This window comes from Bipolaris maydis (assembly GCF_028858645.1).
Source record: "Bipolaris maydis strain C4 unplaced genomic scaffold PSV08scaffold_3, whole genome shotgun sequence".
NCBI classification, from domain to species: Eukaryota; Fungi; Ascomycota; class Dothideomycetes; order Pleosporales; family Pleosporaceae; genus Bipolaris; species Bipolaris maydis.
In genome coordinates, this window is record NW_027093859.1 from 867,432 (window position 1) to 885,207 (window position 17,776).

At 45.6% G+C, this 17,776-nt stretch overlaps 4 protein-coding genes across 4 annotated transcripts; 2 read left to right on the forward strand and 2 right to left on the reverse strand.

The window, feature by feature from the left end:
- Window positions 1-58: 58 nt before the first annotated feature.
- PSV08DRAFT_368854 (uncharacterized protein) lies at window positions 59-1,937 on the reverse strand (the record flags this gene model as incomplete). Its single annotated transcript, XM_014219553.1, has 4 exons — window positions 59-319; window positions 359-741; window positions 772-1,063; window positions 1,116-1,937. 4 exons carry the CDS (start codon window positions 1,935-1,937, stop codon window positions 59-61), a joined length of 1,758 nt encoding a protein of 585 aa, XP_014075028.1.
- A 1,639-nt stretch (window positions 1,938-3,576) lies between these two features.
- PSV08DRAFT_274148 (uncharacterized protein) lies at window positions 3,577-4,337 on the reverse strand. The gene has a single exon (XM_014219552.2). The coding sequence runs from the start codon at window positions 4,283-4,285 to the stop codon at window positions 3,734-3,736; it is 552 nt and encodes a 183-aa protein (XP_014075027.1). The 5' UTR covers window positions 4,286-4,337; the 3' UTR covers window positions 3,577-3,733.
- Window positions 4,338-12,929: 8,592 nt separating this feature from the next.
- PSV08DRAFT_399641 (glycoside hydrolase) lies at window positions 12,930-14,162 on the forward strand (the record flags this gene model as incomplete). Its single annotated transcript, XM_014219551.1, has 2 exons — window positions 12,930-13,465; window positions 13,523-14,162. The coding sequence occupies 2 exons, from the start codon at window positions 12,930-12,932 to the stop codon at window positions 14,160-14,162; spliced, it is 1,176 nt and encodes a 391-aa protein (XP_014075026.1).
- A 2,368-nt stretch (window positions 14,163-16,530) lies between these two features.
- On the forward strand, window positions 16,531-17,723 carry PSV08DRAFT_359811 (uncharacterized protein; the record flags this gene model as incomplete). The annotated part of the gene is made up of 3 exons (XM_014219550.1): window positions 16,531-17,311; window positions 17,364-17,432; window positions 17,517-17,723. The coding sequence occupies exons 1-3, from the start codon at window positions 16,649-16,651 to the stop codon at window positions 17,721-17,723; spliced, it is 939 nt and encodes a 312-aa protein (XP_014075025.1). The 5' UTR covers window positions 16,531-16,648.
- Window positions 17,724-17,776: the final 53 nt, after the last annotated feature.

Here is a 17,776-nt window from a genome sequence, read left to right on the forward strand (position 1 = left end):
GTTTCCTCAAGAACCCAACACGAAGGGTGTCTTGTGTTGCTCCCATTGATTGCTCCCACTACGAGTTATCTTCTTCTTCCATTATCTCACGGTCGAGCTCCTTGCTTTCGCGCCATTGTGTCGAATCTCTCAATCGGCAGATAAAGCTTGCTATCCGTTCGCATTGCCTCCAAATGCGCACACGATTGCGTATGCCCGATAAAGGAGTCTTTTCGGGAGTCAAGGAATGCCATAGATGGACCCAATTCACATCTGTTGTATGCTGATGGCCATTTGGAGGCAAGGAACAGATCCAGCCCTCGACTCCTCTGCGGAAGTCCTGCCATACACGAAGCGACCATTCCAATTAAGAACCCACTATTGCCTCTCTGCGTACGAAGTTGACTAATTGAACGGTCCTACCAACATCACTCATGTTTGGATCATCAGCTGTGATTTGCGCCCAAATCTCAGTCTCGGCCTTGCGTGTTTCTAACCCGAGGGGTAACTCAGGTGGAACAAGACTGGGCGGATTACATGGTTCCCAGGTTACCGCCCAATCTGGCGACGCTGGATATGGTCGGCCTTCGGGAACTTCCCAGAACCAGCTCATGTCCCTAATAACGCGGCGTCGGTACAAAGGTTGTGCATGACGGCGAAATGTGCCGCATGTGGCTACTATTGCGCTTACGCCCAGGTCATCCAAGAAAGCGAAAATGTTATCGAGAAGTTCAACCGGTAATTTGAACAAAGGCGACTGCTCTTGTTATACTACAGCTCCAGAGGTATCACTGATGAGGCAGTTCTCCAGGACTTTCGCTAGTCCCGGTATCTCCATGGGGTTTGCGACCATCCATTCGTTACCGGCATGGTGGCTAAAGGGATCAATTTCGTTTGTTTTCCCAATGCCAGGATAGGGCGAATTGACCTCATCTGCGAACCCAAACCTCGCCGGATTGCTGCACATCTCCCGCCAGAGCCAGATATCATGCAGATCAACATGGCCTAGCCGGCGATACGATGCTTTGGCATACATATCAAGACAATAAGAATGAACTGGGAGTGGTTCCCATGAACCACGATCCTTGAGCCTATCAGCTGTGTACACATAGCAATGTGGCTTCCATGGCACTTACCCAACAGCCCTTGTTGGCACTATTCGCTGATACCGGGACTCTGTCAAGTCCATAGCGTGGTGGATAGACAAATTGGCCCGCCATCGACTCGTAGGAGCCGTTTGCTTCTCCCGAAAGCACAAATAGGCTGTCTTTTTCGAAGATATTATCGACAGCTTCAGGCTTCCAATCAGGTGGAACCCAATGAGAGGGTTTTGGCAGGAGGAACCTGTGGTTCCGGCAGCCCTTCATCTCCGCTACGCTCAGCTTATGGCCGTTGATGCCTTGTACACTCTGACAAGTGGGGCTAGCGATATGCTCCAGCGGGAATCGAGGTGGGCCATGTTGTTGATCCTGCAGCCTATCTTTCAGGTATTGAAAACGTCGGTCTCGAGTGTACAGATACCTTCCGTCGCTATCCCAGGTGTCATGCGTAGGACAAATTTTCAATGGAGATTGATGAAATTCTCGTACGATACTGCGATAGTTCGCACGCTCTTTGTCAGCAGTATCGCAATCATTGCTTTCAGACAAATCATCAGGTCCGACATCTGCATCAGCGTCGTACTCCAAAGACTCGCTGTCTGCGCATGAGTTATCATCTGGCAACCATTCGGCGTCCTCCTGATCCTCAAGTCTGTCTCTATAACCGTCGCTGGGGTCGTGCTGAAACACTGCAGGAGTACGGTCGGCAGTTGTGCATTGCTGGGAACTATGGTCTTCGACAACTTCACCGTAATAATTTCGTATAGCCTCGAATCCCACGTAGTTGCATCCTGTATAGTCCCAGGCGGCAGTTGGCGGCTTGTCAAGGGTTCGGATGCGTGCAATGGCCATGTCCATGCTACATATCTGACAATAGTAAGTCGTCATGATTGTTGGGAATCACGATTGATTTCTGCTTGGGAAATAGATGAACGGGCATACGAATGCTAAAAAGAGACAGTACTTCTGTGATGCCGAGTTTGATGGCGAGCACTGGGTAGACAGTGAACACTGCCTACTTAGTCTCGGTTTTACTACCGTGTTCATGCGCGCAATGCGCGGATTCGTTGGAGCATCGTATGTTGTAGTTGTAGAGGTATAGATTCGCAAGCCAATAGAAGAGATCATTAGTTCGCGTATATATTTAGGCTATAGCGTATTGAACATACAAGATAAGTTAAGCAGTTGTTTCATAAATCCCTTTCTTCGCTCTAATATAGAGCGCGTGGATTAGGATTAATTTAAGCAGGTAGTTAGTGTACTTTGCTTGACATAACGCTGTTCGCAACTAGATGGAACTCAAAAAAACACTAGGCCAAGTCGAAAATTGATAGCCATGACACTTTTCAGTATTTCATTCTCGATATCTGATTTTCGAATATTTAGCATCTAGAAATCATGTTACATGAGCTATAGAAGCTCAAATACGTAGCACAGTATACCAAGCGTTTATTTCACGAAGCAGAGCCTCTGATACTTCTGGCTCCGTAGTTAAGTTCAGTACTATAGCTCACGTCAGCACGAGATACGCTAAAATAAGGAAGCAGTATAGTGCATGATGTGGATGTGGTCGTGTTACTTTATTTATAGCGGCGCGCAAAGATATACTGCACGCAGGGGATGCGGGCATTGGAGATGATCCTCGAATTTTGCCTTTCGCAGATGATGGCAGTACCTACAGTTGGCTTAGATCATCGTCTTTCATTGAGATTATTAGAAGATATAATTCATCATTATACTATAGTAAAGCAGTCGAGATACGCACACTACTGACCCCCCATGGAGTGATATACTATCAAACACCAAACTGAGCCGGATTAGCAAGTTCTCGGGTCGTAGTTGTACCGAGAAGCAGATTATGAAGGGTGGTCCAAAAAACCATCGTGCCGAGCGGGGCATCTGATACTGGTCAGTGATGCAGTAGCATTGTAAAGCTTGGGTGAGGCGGCTGCTTATTCGAGCACGAGCCGCACAACATCAGTCAAACATCAGACGTAAGAGAAATTTCAAGTGCAGATTATAAATTCATGTAGTAGTAGGTGGGCATTTGAAGACGGGAAGTGTGAGCAAGCAACGGCGCCAGCGTACCCCAAACAATTCCCGACCTGCACAACGCCACAGGACCAGTGTGCACCCAGAGACGAAGAAAGCAACTCTGATACCCCAAGCCGACTGCAAGCTGTGCGGCAAACTTCACCTCAGCGCTTGGCTAGTACTATCGTAATTGCTATTGGCTCATTGACTAATCATAGGTCCCTTAGAGGGAAGAGTATACAGTAGCTAGTGTAGGAATTAGTGACACTATTCGTGAACTTTCAAGGTTTTGTTCTTACATTGATGGTGTGCCTGGAGAGGAGTCCGAGGAAAAAATCCCCGGTCGTAATCCTCGCCTTAGCCTTGGATGGGTGACGAAGATAGACCTAAGATATTTTCAGACGGTGAAGATATCACCTATGATCGGGACGGCGGCACTGAAATCGCATCGAGAACCTATAGTGAAGAACATTGAGGAGTATATGACATTGCTGAGGATGGTGCCAATCTAATCTACAAGATTCCGGGAGATTAGAAGCTCCCCTGACCTTCTCAAATCCTGATTGCTCCATTCTGTATCCTTCCAATGACCGATGTCCACCTCATCCGTAGATGAAAAATCAGCAGCCACAGCCACAGGACTTGCAATCACCCTTGGCACACTTGGCAGCCTTGTTGTTGTAAGACCATTCGCAGTCCTGCCACCTGCCACAGGGAGTCCAACCTCCATTGCCACTTTCGTATGCAAGCCAGCACCAAGTCTTCTTGAGACCAACGTCAGCATTGACAAAGGGGCCGTCGCAGTTCCTCCAGCACCAGCCATTATCACACCCATAATCGTAGTCGTAGCCCGAGCCACGTCCTCCCTTTGAGCAAACACCCCGTTTAGCGAGCGCTGCAACCTCGTCGAGAAGTTCTCCGCGCTTGGAGGAATTGGCGACCTCCGTCTCTGAAGTTGGGTCGTACAGAGGACTGGCAATTCCAAGTTCAGAGGGATGCTTCTTGCACTTTCTGAGAGCAGAAACATCAGTGCCTTCGGGTAGGTTTGCTGTGTCCCACTCCATAACTCCGAGTTCGCCACAATCCTCAGCAGTGGCTTCGACTGCAGATGTAGTTGGAGAGCATAGAGCTCCGGTAGCGGCGAGACCGAGAAGAATAGACAGAAGCTTCATTTTTTTTAGGAGCTGAAAGTGAGAGACGCTGTTTTGATGATAGTTGTTTGTGTAGTTGAGAGCTGTGATAGAAGTCCAGCAGCACAACGGATGCCCTTTATACGTTGAGGACCTTGGTAAAGCTGTTCTAGATACTTGCTACCAGAAGTCCTTGTGGTTGCTTGACGAACTCGGCTCCACGAGGCCCCCTGACCTGAGATTCTGTCTACACTGTTGGGTTTCGTGATTGGAGTCTGATCAGGTTAATTTGATTCTAGGGTATACGAGTTACCCACTCTTTGGCATAAGTATGCCTCCGGGAACCCAGGGTCTTGGTCATCTGTTTGAGAATTAATGGATTTTTTACATAGCCAAAGACATAGAAACAACTTGGAAAAAACTCTGATTAGAAGTTCAATTATAACAGATTTTCATTCCCCGTACCCGTTACTTCCAGTCTCACTGTTTATGATGTGAAGGAGGTTGGCGATAGCAACTAGCATTCCTCCATACATTACTATCCTTGTTAGCTAAGCCATAACGAATGCGACCCACGGAACCTCCATACGACTCGCTAAACACTGCCTATCTTTGAGTACTTCGTTGTCACCTAACCTCGAATTTTTCACCAAATCAATGAACCTACTTGTTGGTTGTAACATTGCGCTAACCCAACATGGAATCTCATTCGATCTGTGATCCCTGAGGCTAGAGGGCCTTGCAGTAGCTTAGCGAACTTGGCTTCAAAAGGCCCACTACGAGACCGTATTTGGAATCGCCTTGCTGAGTCTTTCTGGAAAGTTATACGAAAAGCTCGTATTTAGTACGTAAATGGATTTTTTTTTTTTTTTTTTTTTTTTTTTTTTTTTTTTTTTTTTTTTTTTTTTTTTTTTTCAATCCAAACACACACACACCAACTTCGAGTTTTCTAGAATAGGTGTAATTTTAGCTCAATATATACAAATCCATCCCAAGAAATCGATTGCAACTAGTGCCAAGTCGTGCAGCCCACGCGCTATAGAGCTAGAAGCTGGTAAAGTAGCTAATTTGAACACGTCTCACTCACGAAAACAAGAACACACAGACCACCCCGCAGCTTACTAAGAGAAAAAGCTTAGTAATAAAATGCCGCCTGATAGTGATACTATTATAGTAAATACGCAGGAAAACGGGCAAGAGAGCCAAGGACCAGAGGCTCAAATTAATAGAGAAATGGACGTAGAGTCCCCACCAGCCACCCCCACCCAAAACCAACAAACACCAAGCGTGTTTGAAATACCAATACTACCACTAAACAAGCGATACGCCAACTTCTCGCCAGAGACTACCTACAGAGGCAGAAACCCATACCAAAACACCTCCAGCCCAAAACCAATTGCCAAGAACGCTGAACAGGCAATCTATTGGGCTAGAGACCTAATTCTCCAGGCCTCTACAATGGAAGAATCTCATATAGCCCAAAACAAGCTACTAGAGCTACTAGACGTCTTTAGGGACTATACCGAAACAGGCAGAGTAGCCAACCAAATCACAGAAAAGCTATCTGCCAAACTAGCTTACCACTCAGCCACGCTCGCAAACGCCTCACAGCAAGCAACAAAGACGCTTAAACAAGCGACGATCGCAGCCTCAAACAAGGCACAACCAATAGCTGCGCAACCTACCCAAAAACCAGCCCAAAGCTCATACGCAGCTATTGCAGCAAACAACTCAAACCAGGCCTGGACGACAGTACAGCCAAGGAAGAAGCAAGCACAACAGGCTAAAAAACCAGCATCTTACTACCAGACGCTGGTTACACTAGAAGACGGCCAAATAATTAGCCCTCTACTAGTTAGAAACAAGATCAACCAAGCCTTCCAAAAGGCAGGCATCGCTGGCCCAGTTATCCAGCAAGTTTCAACAAGCAGAAGAAATAACCTTATCCTAACAACCACAGAAGGATACTCAGGAGAATTTCTTCTAAAGCAAGTTAATACATGGCAAAGCCAGCTCCCAATTAAGAAAGCCCAGCCGCTAGAGTCCTGGACTAAGCTTATTGTACATGGAGTACCAACAACCTTTGACGGAGCTGAAAACCTTCAGCTACTCCATACAGAAATCCCAACGTATAATAAGAACCAAACAATCGTTGGTAACCCATACTGGCTATCCAGAAGCTGGAAGAATAAGCAAACAAGCTCTATTGTAATCGCCTTTAAATCTGAAGAAGAGGCGAAGAAGATTGGTAGTAGAATAACAATTCTTGGCCAATCCCTTCGGGTAGAGAAATACCGCCAAATCCCACTAACTGCGCAATGCAGCAAGTGCCAAGGATTTGGACACAACTATAGCAGGTGTAGAAACCTAGCTAGCTGCCAGTTTTGCGCTGAAAACCACCTAACTACTCAGCACAACTGCAGTATTTGCAAAACCAAAGGGAAGGCCTGCAACCATACCCTGCCAAAATGCAAAAACTGCAAACAACCCCACTTTGCTAACAGCAAAGACTGCGAGGTATTCCTATCTATTAAATAATGGTAGAAAACCTTAAAGTACTACAAGTAAACCTAAACAAAAGTATGCACGCTACAGAGTCAACGCTACAACTAGCAATTGAACTTAAAGTGGACATTATCGCAATCCAAGAGCCGTGGATTGCACCTTCTAGCAGTAATAACTACGAAGCCCCAAGGTCAATAGCCCACCAGAGCTTCTACCAAATCTTTCCAAAAGTAGACCCAAACCTCCGCCCAAGAGCTCTATTTTATATATCTAGATCTCTAACAGCAGAGGTTAGCCAGCGAGAGGAGATAGGTGACCACGACGCTATTGCTATCACGATTCAAGAAGGACGCCTAAAGTTCAACATCTACAACGTATACAACCAAAAAAACGCAGAAAATATAAAAACCTTTCAAAGATTACTCGCTAATACTCAGCTACCAATATCCACCTTACTACTAATAGACGCCAACGAGCACCACCCTTGGTGGGACCCAGGCTGTAAAACTAGCCAAGACGGCCAGCTATTAGCAGATTGGATAGAAGACCAGGACCTTAGCCTCCTTAACACGCCAGGAACAGCCACTTTCTTTAGACCGCACCTGTCTAGAGAAACAACGCTAGATCTAACTATCGCCACACCAGACCTAGCCGCGAAAGTAAGAGACTGGCAAACAACAACAGAAACAGGATCTGACCACTATGGGATACTCTTCTCAATCCAGACAACAAAGGACCTAGTTAATAGCCCTACTAACCAAACAAGATACAATACAAAAAGGGCAGACTGGGACCTATTTAGAGAAGAGCTAGGCAAAGCTATCCAGAGCAACGCAGCTCTACAATCGCTAGATCAGATCCACCAACCAAGAAAAGCAGATTCAAGAAACCTACTCCTAGGCCAAGATAATAAGCTAAAGCTGCAACTAGACGCAATTGGAGAAGCTATTACGCTAGTAATCCAACAAGCCGCAGATAAAGCTATTCCACAACTAAAAGAAGGGCTAAAAGCAAAGCCCTGGTGGAACCAGGAGTTAACTAAGCTACGAAGAAACGTATCTCACTGCCAAAGAATATTCGCACAACAACTTCAAGCTACCTCTATAGAAGAAGCCTATCTTTTTAAGAGAGACTTCCTTCTAGCGCGAACAACGTACCAAACGGCAATTAAGAGAGCTAAAAGAGAACACTGGAGTAACTTCCTAGAAAAAGAAGACCCACAATCTATCTTTAAAGCTATGGACTATACAAAGGAAAAGAGAGTAGAAAGAATCCCTCCTATCCAGGGAGAGACGCTAGAAACCTCTTTTAAAGGAAAGTGCAAAGCCTTTCGAAAAGCATTATTCCCACCGCCACCAAGTACAGCACTACCAAGCTTTAATAACCACCAAGAGAAAGAGTGGGAGTGGCCAGCGCTATCAACAACTGAGCTAGAACGCGCTTGCTCTAATAAGGTTAAAAGTAGCTCACCAGGCCCAGACGCTTTATCACAGGATATTATCACAGCAGCCTACCAAGCTCAGCCAAATACGTTCTTCAAAGCTTACTCTCTGCTATTCAACTACGGATACCACCCAACCTGCTGGAGAAGAGCTACAGGAGCTATTCTAAAGAAGCCGTCCAAGCCCGACTATTCTACCCCAAAGGCCTATAGGGTAATTACTCTACTAAGCTGCCTAGGGAAAGTAACAGAACGGATAATAGCTAAAAGACTCGGCTACCTAGCCGAGACTACCAACCTCCTACACGACTCGCAGATAGGAGGGAGACTAAAGAAATCAGCTATAGACGCAGCTCTACTTCTTGTAGATCAGATCCAGCACCAAAAACAACAAGGCTATACTACATCAACAGTCTTTCTAGACGTTAAAGGAGCGTTTGACCACGTTTCGCACAATCAGTTCCTAGATACACTAAAAAGACTAGGCCTACCTATCAGCCTAATCACTTGGGCTAAAACCTTTCTATCTAACAGATCTCTAAGGCTTGCCTTTGACGGCCAAATAGAAGAGTTTAGCGAGATTAACGCGGGCATCCCACAAGGCAGCCCAGTCTCGCCAATCTTCTTTCTCATCTATATTAGAGACCTATTCCCTCAAATAGATGGATTCCAGCTATCCTATATCGACGATATCTCAATCACAACCTCGTCAACGTCTATTAAGAAAAACGTGAAGATACTACAACGCGAGGTTAACAAACTAGTTACAAAAGGAAAACAACTAGCAATCGAATTCGACATAGCAAAGACAGAGCTAATCCACTATACAAAAAACAAAAGAAGAAAAGAAATACCTCTAGAACTCCCTAGCAAGGAGAAAATATACCACAAAGATACGATTAAGTGGCTAGGGGTATACCTCGACAATAAGCTATCCTTTAGAGAGCACGTAGCTATTAGAGCTAGCCAAGCAAAAACAGCTTTTAATAGACTAGGGAGACTAGCTAACATCGACCGCGGGCTATCTCCCTTTGCTATCAGACAACTATACCTAGCATGCGTCACCAGCATTGCAGACTATGGGTCGCCAATCTATTGGCGCAACCAGAGCTTTATTAAAGATCAGCTTCAACCGCTGCATAACGCGGCTTGTAGAAAGGTACTAGGAGTATTTAAAACAGCTCCAGCTATCCCAACAAGTATCGAAGCTAGCTTGCCGTCACCAGCCGTACGGCTAAGCCAAACGAATCGAAAATACGCTCTACGAGCTATACAACTAGCTCCAACCCATCCAATTACAAAAGCTATTGCAAGGCTACAAAAAACAACCCTTCAGCAATCAAAACAGCCAAATAAACCAAGACAACTACGCGCTATCACAAGCTCCATCCCATCTACCAAAGAGATAGAAGAGATCATCTCATATAGGTTCAGACCATGGGACTCTCTTAACTACAATATCTCTATATCAAAGAAATCCAAAGAAGAAGAGGCAGCCGCCCACAAAGATTATATCCAAACAATAGAGGATAACTCTATAGTAATCTACTCAGACGCCTCTAAAACTAAAGACAGAGATGGGATAGGAGTAGGCCTAGCGGTCTATAACCCTAACCAAGAAGAAATCTACGCAGAGACAAAGAACATAGGCGAGCAACAACTAGTCTATAACGGAGAGCTTGAGGGCGTTACAGCAGCGTTTGAATACGCTGCTAAAATAGCCCAAAAAGACCAGAATATCCACGTTTACGCTGACAACCAAGCTGCCATCTATAGGCTCCAAAGTCTATCAGATAAGCCAGGCCAACAATGGGTAATTCGGTGCCAAAAAGCAGCCAAAGCTATCCTTAACAGAAAAGCAAAGATCTTCTTAAAATGGGCACCAGGCCATACAGACATAGAAGGAAATGAAAGAGCAGACGCTCTAGCAAAGGAAGCTACAAAACAAACACCAAAAAAATCACAAACAAGCCTAGCCTTCCTAGGCACTAAGATTAAGCTCCTCCAACGAGCTAGCCAGGCAGAAGAGTGGAGAAAGTATAGAGAAAAAGTAAGAGAGAAGAAGACCAGCTACGGAGCTATCTTCGATCTAAAGCTCAAAAACCAACTAGCAATCCCTAGAGGCACGAAAAGAGACATTTTAAGCTCCTTCTACTCTCTTAAGATAGGGCACGGATACTTTAACTCCTACCTAAAGAGAGTAAAGAGAAGAGAATGCGACCTTTGTAGATGTGGGAAACCGCAAACTGCAGAGCACCTACTTCGATACTGCGGCTTTTACAGCGTAGAAAGAAACCAGCTTAAAAAGACTCTAAACCAAAAAATACTCAAACTCCCACGACTACTCCATACCACGAGCGGTATAGAAGCTACATTAGCTTTTATTACTAGCACGCGGATAGGAACAAGAAAGTGGCATCTCGGCCAAGAAGGCTAGAAAGAAAAATAAGAAAAACAATAACAAAAGAGGAAAAAAAAAAAAAAAAAAAAAGGAAAAAAAAAAGAATAGTTAAAAATTTGAAATATTTAGCACTATTTCCTTCTCCCTAAGAGAGCTCGCTGGAAGGAAGCCTAGCTGCCCTACATCTCTCCCTGTTACCAAACTGCTCTTAAGCACCAGGCGTCTAGAAAGCTAGCAACAGCTTAGCTAGATATAGGCCGAAGCACCACAGTCACGCAATACAGCACAAAGTATCAAATTGTAACTAGTTAGATAGAACGGCCGTCGGCCAAAGTCCTACATAGCCAACGGCTGATACAGGACTATAATGGAATAATAATAATAATAATGGATTTTTTTCGCCGACATCCGAACTTCAACAGTGACAAACGGGGCAACCTCCTCGGAGCGGGTTGTAGCTTCAATTTTCCGCACCACGATATGAGATTACATTTACGAGGTTTCTTGTATATCACTGCAATTATTATGTGATGTTATATTTGATACTGTGACAACTACAATTACAGTCTTATTGCTTTAATCTCTTCGGCCTCGTCAATATTGCGAGCCTAAAGAAATGGAGATGCTATGAGAAAATCGTCTTATGTCGAAGACAGGGCACACTTATCTGCTCTTGAGGATTTTAGTATGCATAGCAATAGGAAGAAGTCAAAGAAGCGGGTGAGCTACCTTAACAGCGGTGTGGACGGTGCAATAGGACTGGGCATAACGCGCGAACGTGCAAGTATTTAGCAGAAGTAGTCCTTGAATGATATTGTGTATTGCATTGCACTATACAGGCCCAAGTGGGTTGTTTTAAGCTATGATTTGACTTTTGTTCATTTCTGGCTGTGTGAGGAGCTGCACCTGTAAATGAAACACGTGATTTGATCACGTGCATGCCAAGTAATACTTAATCACGAAATCTTGCCTGTACGAGAAGAACTAAAGGTAAATATAAGTAAGAGACGTCGTACGATAGATTATTATTCTCTATCTCTCTTCTCTTGTAATATCGGATGATGCAAACTCGTTCGAAAGCCCCTACGCCCATAGTAGGTTGCTATACAGCATATTAAATCAATTATCGTAGAAAAGAATAGTATGTCGCACCCTAACTTGCTAGATTTAGGTACTTGAGAAACTGGCTTCAGTACAAGCAAACAGTAAAAGAAATTAGATAAGTGTTAGTAAGAACCTACCTCTAAAAAAGGTTTTAGTTGTAAGGGGCTGCGCTCTGGGGAGCAGTTGCGAGGTATATAAGAGGTTATCTTTAATAGAGAGCTAAGCTCCTAAGCTACTTAATTATGTAAATATAAGCTAATTACCTAAGTAATAATTAAGCTAGTGAAGTTTAGGTATATAAGGCAGCGTCTATATCTTACAGCTATCGTCTAAACGCTATTCAGGCGGTGAGCAGAAAATCTAGATACTTAATGTAGCACCTAGATTCTACGAGTCGACCGAGATTCCATCAAGGAACCATCCAAAGAGCGTTCAGCCCGTTATATTAGTAATACTACTAAAACCTCCGAATAGGTACATGCCTATCCGAAACACCTCTATTGGGTACGATTACTAAATATAACAGAGTTGCAATAAATTCAGCAGAACAGCGAACTGGAGTTGCGATGAGATAGTAGCATAATAAACGATAGTTGCAGCAAGGACACAAATCACGCAGGGCAATACAATGCCTATGAATTCGCTATATCTTCCATCCGTCTCTCCCATCTCATCACCATCATGCATTCATCTAAAATCGACCTCGACTCTCATGAACACAATGGTGACCTTCCATTCGTGGCCGTTGTCGCCAGTATTTCCCCTGATCAGCTCAATTTACTCACGACATCAACGACGCATCAATATCGCCACTGCATCTCCAAAGGCTATTAGGCTATAATATGGTGGTTTTAGGCTACAATGTGATGGTTTTAGGCTATAATGTGGTGGTTTTGGCGAGGGATTGGCAAAAGTGGCCCGCTCGCTTGCGGGGTACTGGATGTAGTCAGTACATGCAACAGTTCACCCAATGCAACACTCCACCAATTGGGCGGCGGGACAGATCGGACAAAGCTTCGGTAGTAATACAGACTTTTGAAAGGCACCTCTGTATTGAGGGGGTGATTGTCCCGTTATACCGTGCGTCCCGGCGCAAAGAGATGAATAACATAGCAGAGATTCTGGAGGCGAAGATATTGCAAGGATATATAAACGCAGGTTGCTGTCCATAGGTTGGAATGAGCTCCCGTCAGTCAACTACTATCTGGGCTTTTCCAGCAGAAGATATTGCAGTTATGAGGCTCCATACTTCCACCCTGGCAACAGCTGCTGTCTTTGTCAGTAGCGTTATTGCCTTTCCTTCTTCAGCTTTCGAGACCAGCACCCCTAAGCCATGGGGCTTTTTCGTGAATAACACCATCTACCAAACAACTGGCCGCGAGAGTATCACGTATCCTCGCTACACTGAGTTGCAAGATGGAACTATCATCGCAACTGCATCGCTATCTGGAAACTCGCCTAACTACTTCCCTATCTTTGAATCCAAGGATGGTGGTGCTACGTGGAAGCACGTTTCTGACTTGCGCGATACTGTCAATGGCTTTGGTATGAGTGCGCAGCCTGCCTTGACAGAATTGACTGAGCCCATGGGAGGCTACCCAGCTGGAACAATCTTGGGTAGCGGGAATAGCTGGGGGCCTAATAGTACAAGGATCGATCTATATGCTAGCAAAGATCGGGCAAGGACTTGGCAATTTGTAAGCCATATTGCCGAAGGCGGAAGACCGAATACCACAAACGGAGCCACACCGATCTGGGAGCCATATCTGCTGTGAGTTCTATTCCCCTCATACATGTCTTTCCGATCTTCGATCTAATAACGCTCTAGTCAGTACCAAGGCCAATTAATCGCCTATTACTCGGACCAACGCGACCCGAAGCATGGCCAAAAGCTCGCTCACCAAACATCCACCGATCTCAAGACTTGGGGACCTGTCGTCAACGATGTAGCCTATGAACAGTACATAGCCCGTCCCGGTATGACGGTTGTGGACTACATCCCGCCTCTAAAGAAATGGATCCTCGTACACGAACTGCCAATTGGCAACTCTTCCTCCTATGGCTCCAACTACCCCGTATACTATGTTATGGCTGACTCTCCTCTGGACTTCCGTAAGAGCGTCGGTAGACCCATCGTCATCAACAATAGCACCGTACCTAATGCTAGTCCATATGTGGTCTGGAGCCCTATTGGTGGACCCCAAGGTACAATAATAGTATCTGACGCAGACCGGAGGCAGGTATACACTAACTCGCATGGCGGTGCTTTGGACAAGTGGGAGGAGCATGCTACGCCTGCGGGAGCAGTGTACTCACGTGCCATCCAGATCTTCAAGAAGAGACCGGATCATCTGATGATCTATGGTGGTGAGACATACGACGATTTTGGCAAGGGGCTTCACACGCCGTTTTCGGCGACAGTAATTGATCTCAGGAAAGTGTTGAAGGCGCCTGCGCAGGAAGGTTGATGATGATAAGTAGGACGAGTATCAAAAGTACAAGTAATAGACATTGGAGTGATGATGAGTGCAGGTAGTCATAGTATGGATATAGCATGATCAGCGAAACACAATGTGCCCAACATGAACGATGCTTTTCGCGTACTTCTCATTGCACGACAACGATACATTCAACACAGGTAATGCCTGATCCGACTGGGCAGGTATAACACAATCTCAGGATCTGTCAATGTCGGAAATGCTTAAGGCACAGTCGGCCAGGGCTGAAAAAGAACTTAGATTTGCAACCAACCAGAATCGCAGCACTGGCACTGATGTCGAGAGGTCGACAACAATGCCAGTAACGCAGCTCTGATTGGCTATATTACTTAGCCACAAGTTGCATCGAAAACAATGTATAGGTAAACCAAGTACCAGCCTATCATAGTAGTTGGGATGGCAGACGATGACAGGGATAGGCACTGCGTATGGCATGATGTGCAAAAAATCACATCACATAGAAAGCGCTGCGCAATATTAGGTGTATTCGCTCATTCTACAGCAATGCGAACTGATCGACGTGCATAGGAGTTCCAAGAATACATAGACACGCAGCGCTACCAAGAGGACTGTCAACCGCGTGATGTCGGATCCTCTCCTACAGCAAATTATAAGCCGAAAAGCACAAAGGTACGATTATAATGATGCAGCTGCGGCGTAAACAAATGTCGCAGAGCAGGATTAGAGAGGCTTAACTATGCGCCCGCGCAGCATAACAGCCGATCATCTTTTTTGCCGAGAAGTAAGCGAAATGAGAGATCCCCAAAGCACTTCCACACGAGTCAAGCGAATGCGCGAGTTGTGGCGTAAGAGATTGGGCATCTATCGACGGCCTAGTGACTTGGTATCACCCTTTTGGTGGAATATCCGAGTAACTGTGTCGCGGAGAAGTGCATGACTTGTTGGGCAGGCGCAGTAATACTCGTGTAGAATCTAACCAACGAGCTTAGTCTCTCGTTCTGGTGATAATTGCTGCTGCTGGTGAGCTATCGCAGCTGAAGCCGCCCAGTGAGACGGTGCCGCAGCGTCAATCGCGGAACGCCGTACGCGGCAGCGGCGGATTTTTGTGATAAACACACATCAGCACGATAATCACGGACAAAAGATTGCATCGAGATCCCGCGATTGGCCATAACGAACGTATTGTGGGGGTAGGCAGCTTCAAAGTCAAATTAGTGGAGTGGCCGACTCTACTCCACCAAGCTTATTTCCAGGACAGCTACCTTTGAACCGATCGTAATCTTTGTCGAGAAATTCGAAGAATTGCCACTCGGATCGAAGACCCAATAAATGACTGCATTATGAATGAACGAGCGATTTTAATCGTTAAGACCCTTTCTACGACTCACTGCTTATCGATAGTCTATAATACGCTAAACAACATGGTGTAGGGAGCGGATACTTAAGAGAATGTGCAATCCCCAATTTCTGCAGCGTGGTGTGGGAATCCCACTGGGTGACAGTCAAGCTGACTTCATGGCTGTTCCCTTCCTGGCGCTGGCGTTGGCGCTGGCGCTGGACGGGCCGGACGATCAGCGGGTAGTACGGGTGCTGGCTGGTGCGCTGGAAAAACGCTTTGGGATTGCGGTCCGCGTCCAGCCCCTCAACACCAGCTACCTGAGGATTACGATGGCGATTAAGCGGCATATCCAAGCCTTCGATCATGCGCTCCAGCAGCTTCTAGGTTCTAGCTAGTATGGGAAAGCGAGTAGATTGGTTGAATAAGCGCAAATCGTTGCCGTGACCTTTAAGCTAGCCCCTGCGGAGAACTGTAGTAAGTCGTTATATCATTGGTAGATCCTAAAAGAGTGGCTGGCATATGCGTGGGGTGTATTGGCTTATAGAGGTGCCACTAAGCTATCTGAAGAGCGCCCAGTAACGCCTCCCTTGAATATGACAGCTTTCTGACGACACAATAACATCATCGAAAGCTACTACCAACTCGACATCTAGGATAGCAGTCAGAAGTCTCGGATAGGCAGCTAATCAGTTGGCGTAAAAACGATCTGCGTATGACAATACCTGGCTCAGCTCCACCTATGCCACCACGTGCCCAAAGGGGTACAGTATACTGCATGGGTAGTACCTGGAGCTGAACAATATATGCGTATGACACTGGAAATTTCTTGCCATGCCCCATAATAAGTGGAAATAGCTACCAGTATCTAGTTAGTGACACCTTTACGTGGCCCTTCTTTACCCACACTGTTGCAAGGGTATCTTTTGTTCGGCGATTGCTATCGGGATCGACTTGCTAAGTAGCTACCAGAGAAATGGCACGACGATCTGAAGACAGCGATTGCCAGCTGATAGTAATCAATTTCTTTTTTGTCGTAGCAAGCAACTTGCACTACCATATAAGTAGTGTTACCTAGAAGCAGAGTTTCTCAATTTTGATCGCGTTATTTGTATCCTCATTCTGGTCTTTTACACTCATAAGCACCCACGACAGCGAAATGGATCTAGTATACGCAGCCCTGATGAGTAGGTGCACTGAAGGCACCTTCTTGTACACACCTCCGAAAGACAAAATGTTCCATCCAGGTTCTTGCGGCTTCTTCAACGAAGGTGGACAGTGGGAATCAATTACCGATCTCACTGATCTCAATGAATTTAACCTCAATGGGTACTTCCCTCCTACCAAACAGCTCAATCTGATGGAGCCGACCGTGTGCACATGGAAGAAGAAGGTTGTAGAGAAAAACGAGGGTCATGGCTTTGGCGTCACATCAGAGGTTTCCGGACTTGCTGCTCAAGCACCTGTGGATGTAGGAGCCAATGCCGCGGTAGGAAGCACTGCAAAAGCCGGTGCAGGCGTGGTCGTATCACCAAATGTGGTGTACAAAACGTTTGATACCGGAGCCCCCAAAATAATTGGAGACTGGATGAAAGACAACATGGAGAACTTGTCTACTCAGCATAAACAACAGATTGCTGAGTTTGGCGTCTGGGTTATCACGGCCACATGGGTTGCAGAGAAGTGTGATATTGCTATGTGGAACAAGACCGGCAACAAAATCGATGCCGGATTCAACGTTGGAGCGACAAACATTGGGAAAATTGGGCTCAAGGGTTCACGCGAGATCCAGTTCGATAATGATGAACACATAGTATATGATGTGAGCACATTTTGTTCCATTACACAGCAACATTCGTACTAAAAACTAGCAGGAGCCGGGTGGATACGCCATCTCCTTCCGCGGCGTACAATTTAGACCAAGCTCGAAGTTTTGGAGCAATGTAAGTGGCTTTTTGATGGTGTTCTTGCTGCAACGCGCATAGACATCTATCTTAAAAGTTCGTCGAGGCTAATTGGAGAATTAGAAATTGAAGCAAAAAGGCCCGAAGGATGGCTACCTTCGAACTGCGCCGATGCAATATCTTGATCAGGATGGAAACCGCATCGATGAGGATGGAAACCTTATTAACGAGGATGGAAATCGCATTGACAAGGATGGAAACCTCATCGAAGAGCCCGAAATATTTATGGAGTTAGTTGGGTTTGATGAGGCGAGTCAAAAAACCGAGTAGAGAGTTTGCTAGGATGTGTTTACATGCAGACACATATGCTGCCATTGTTTTCA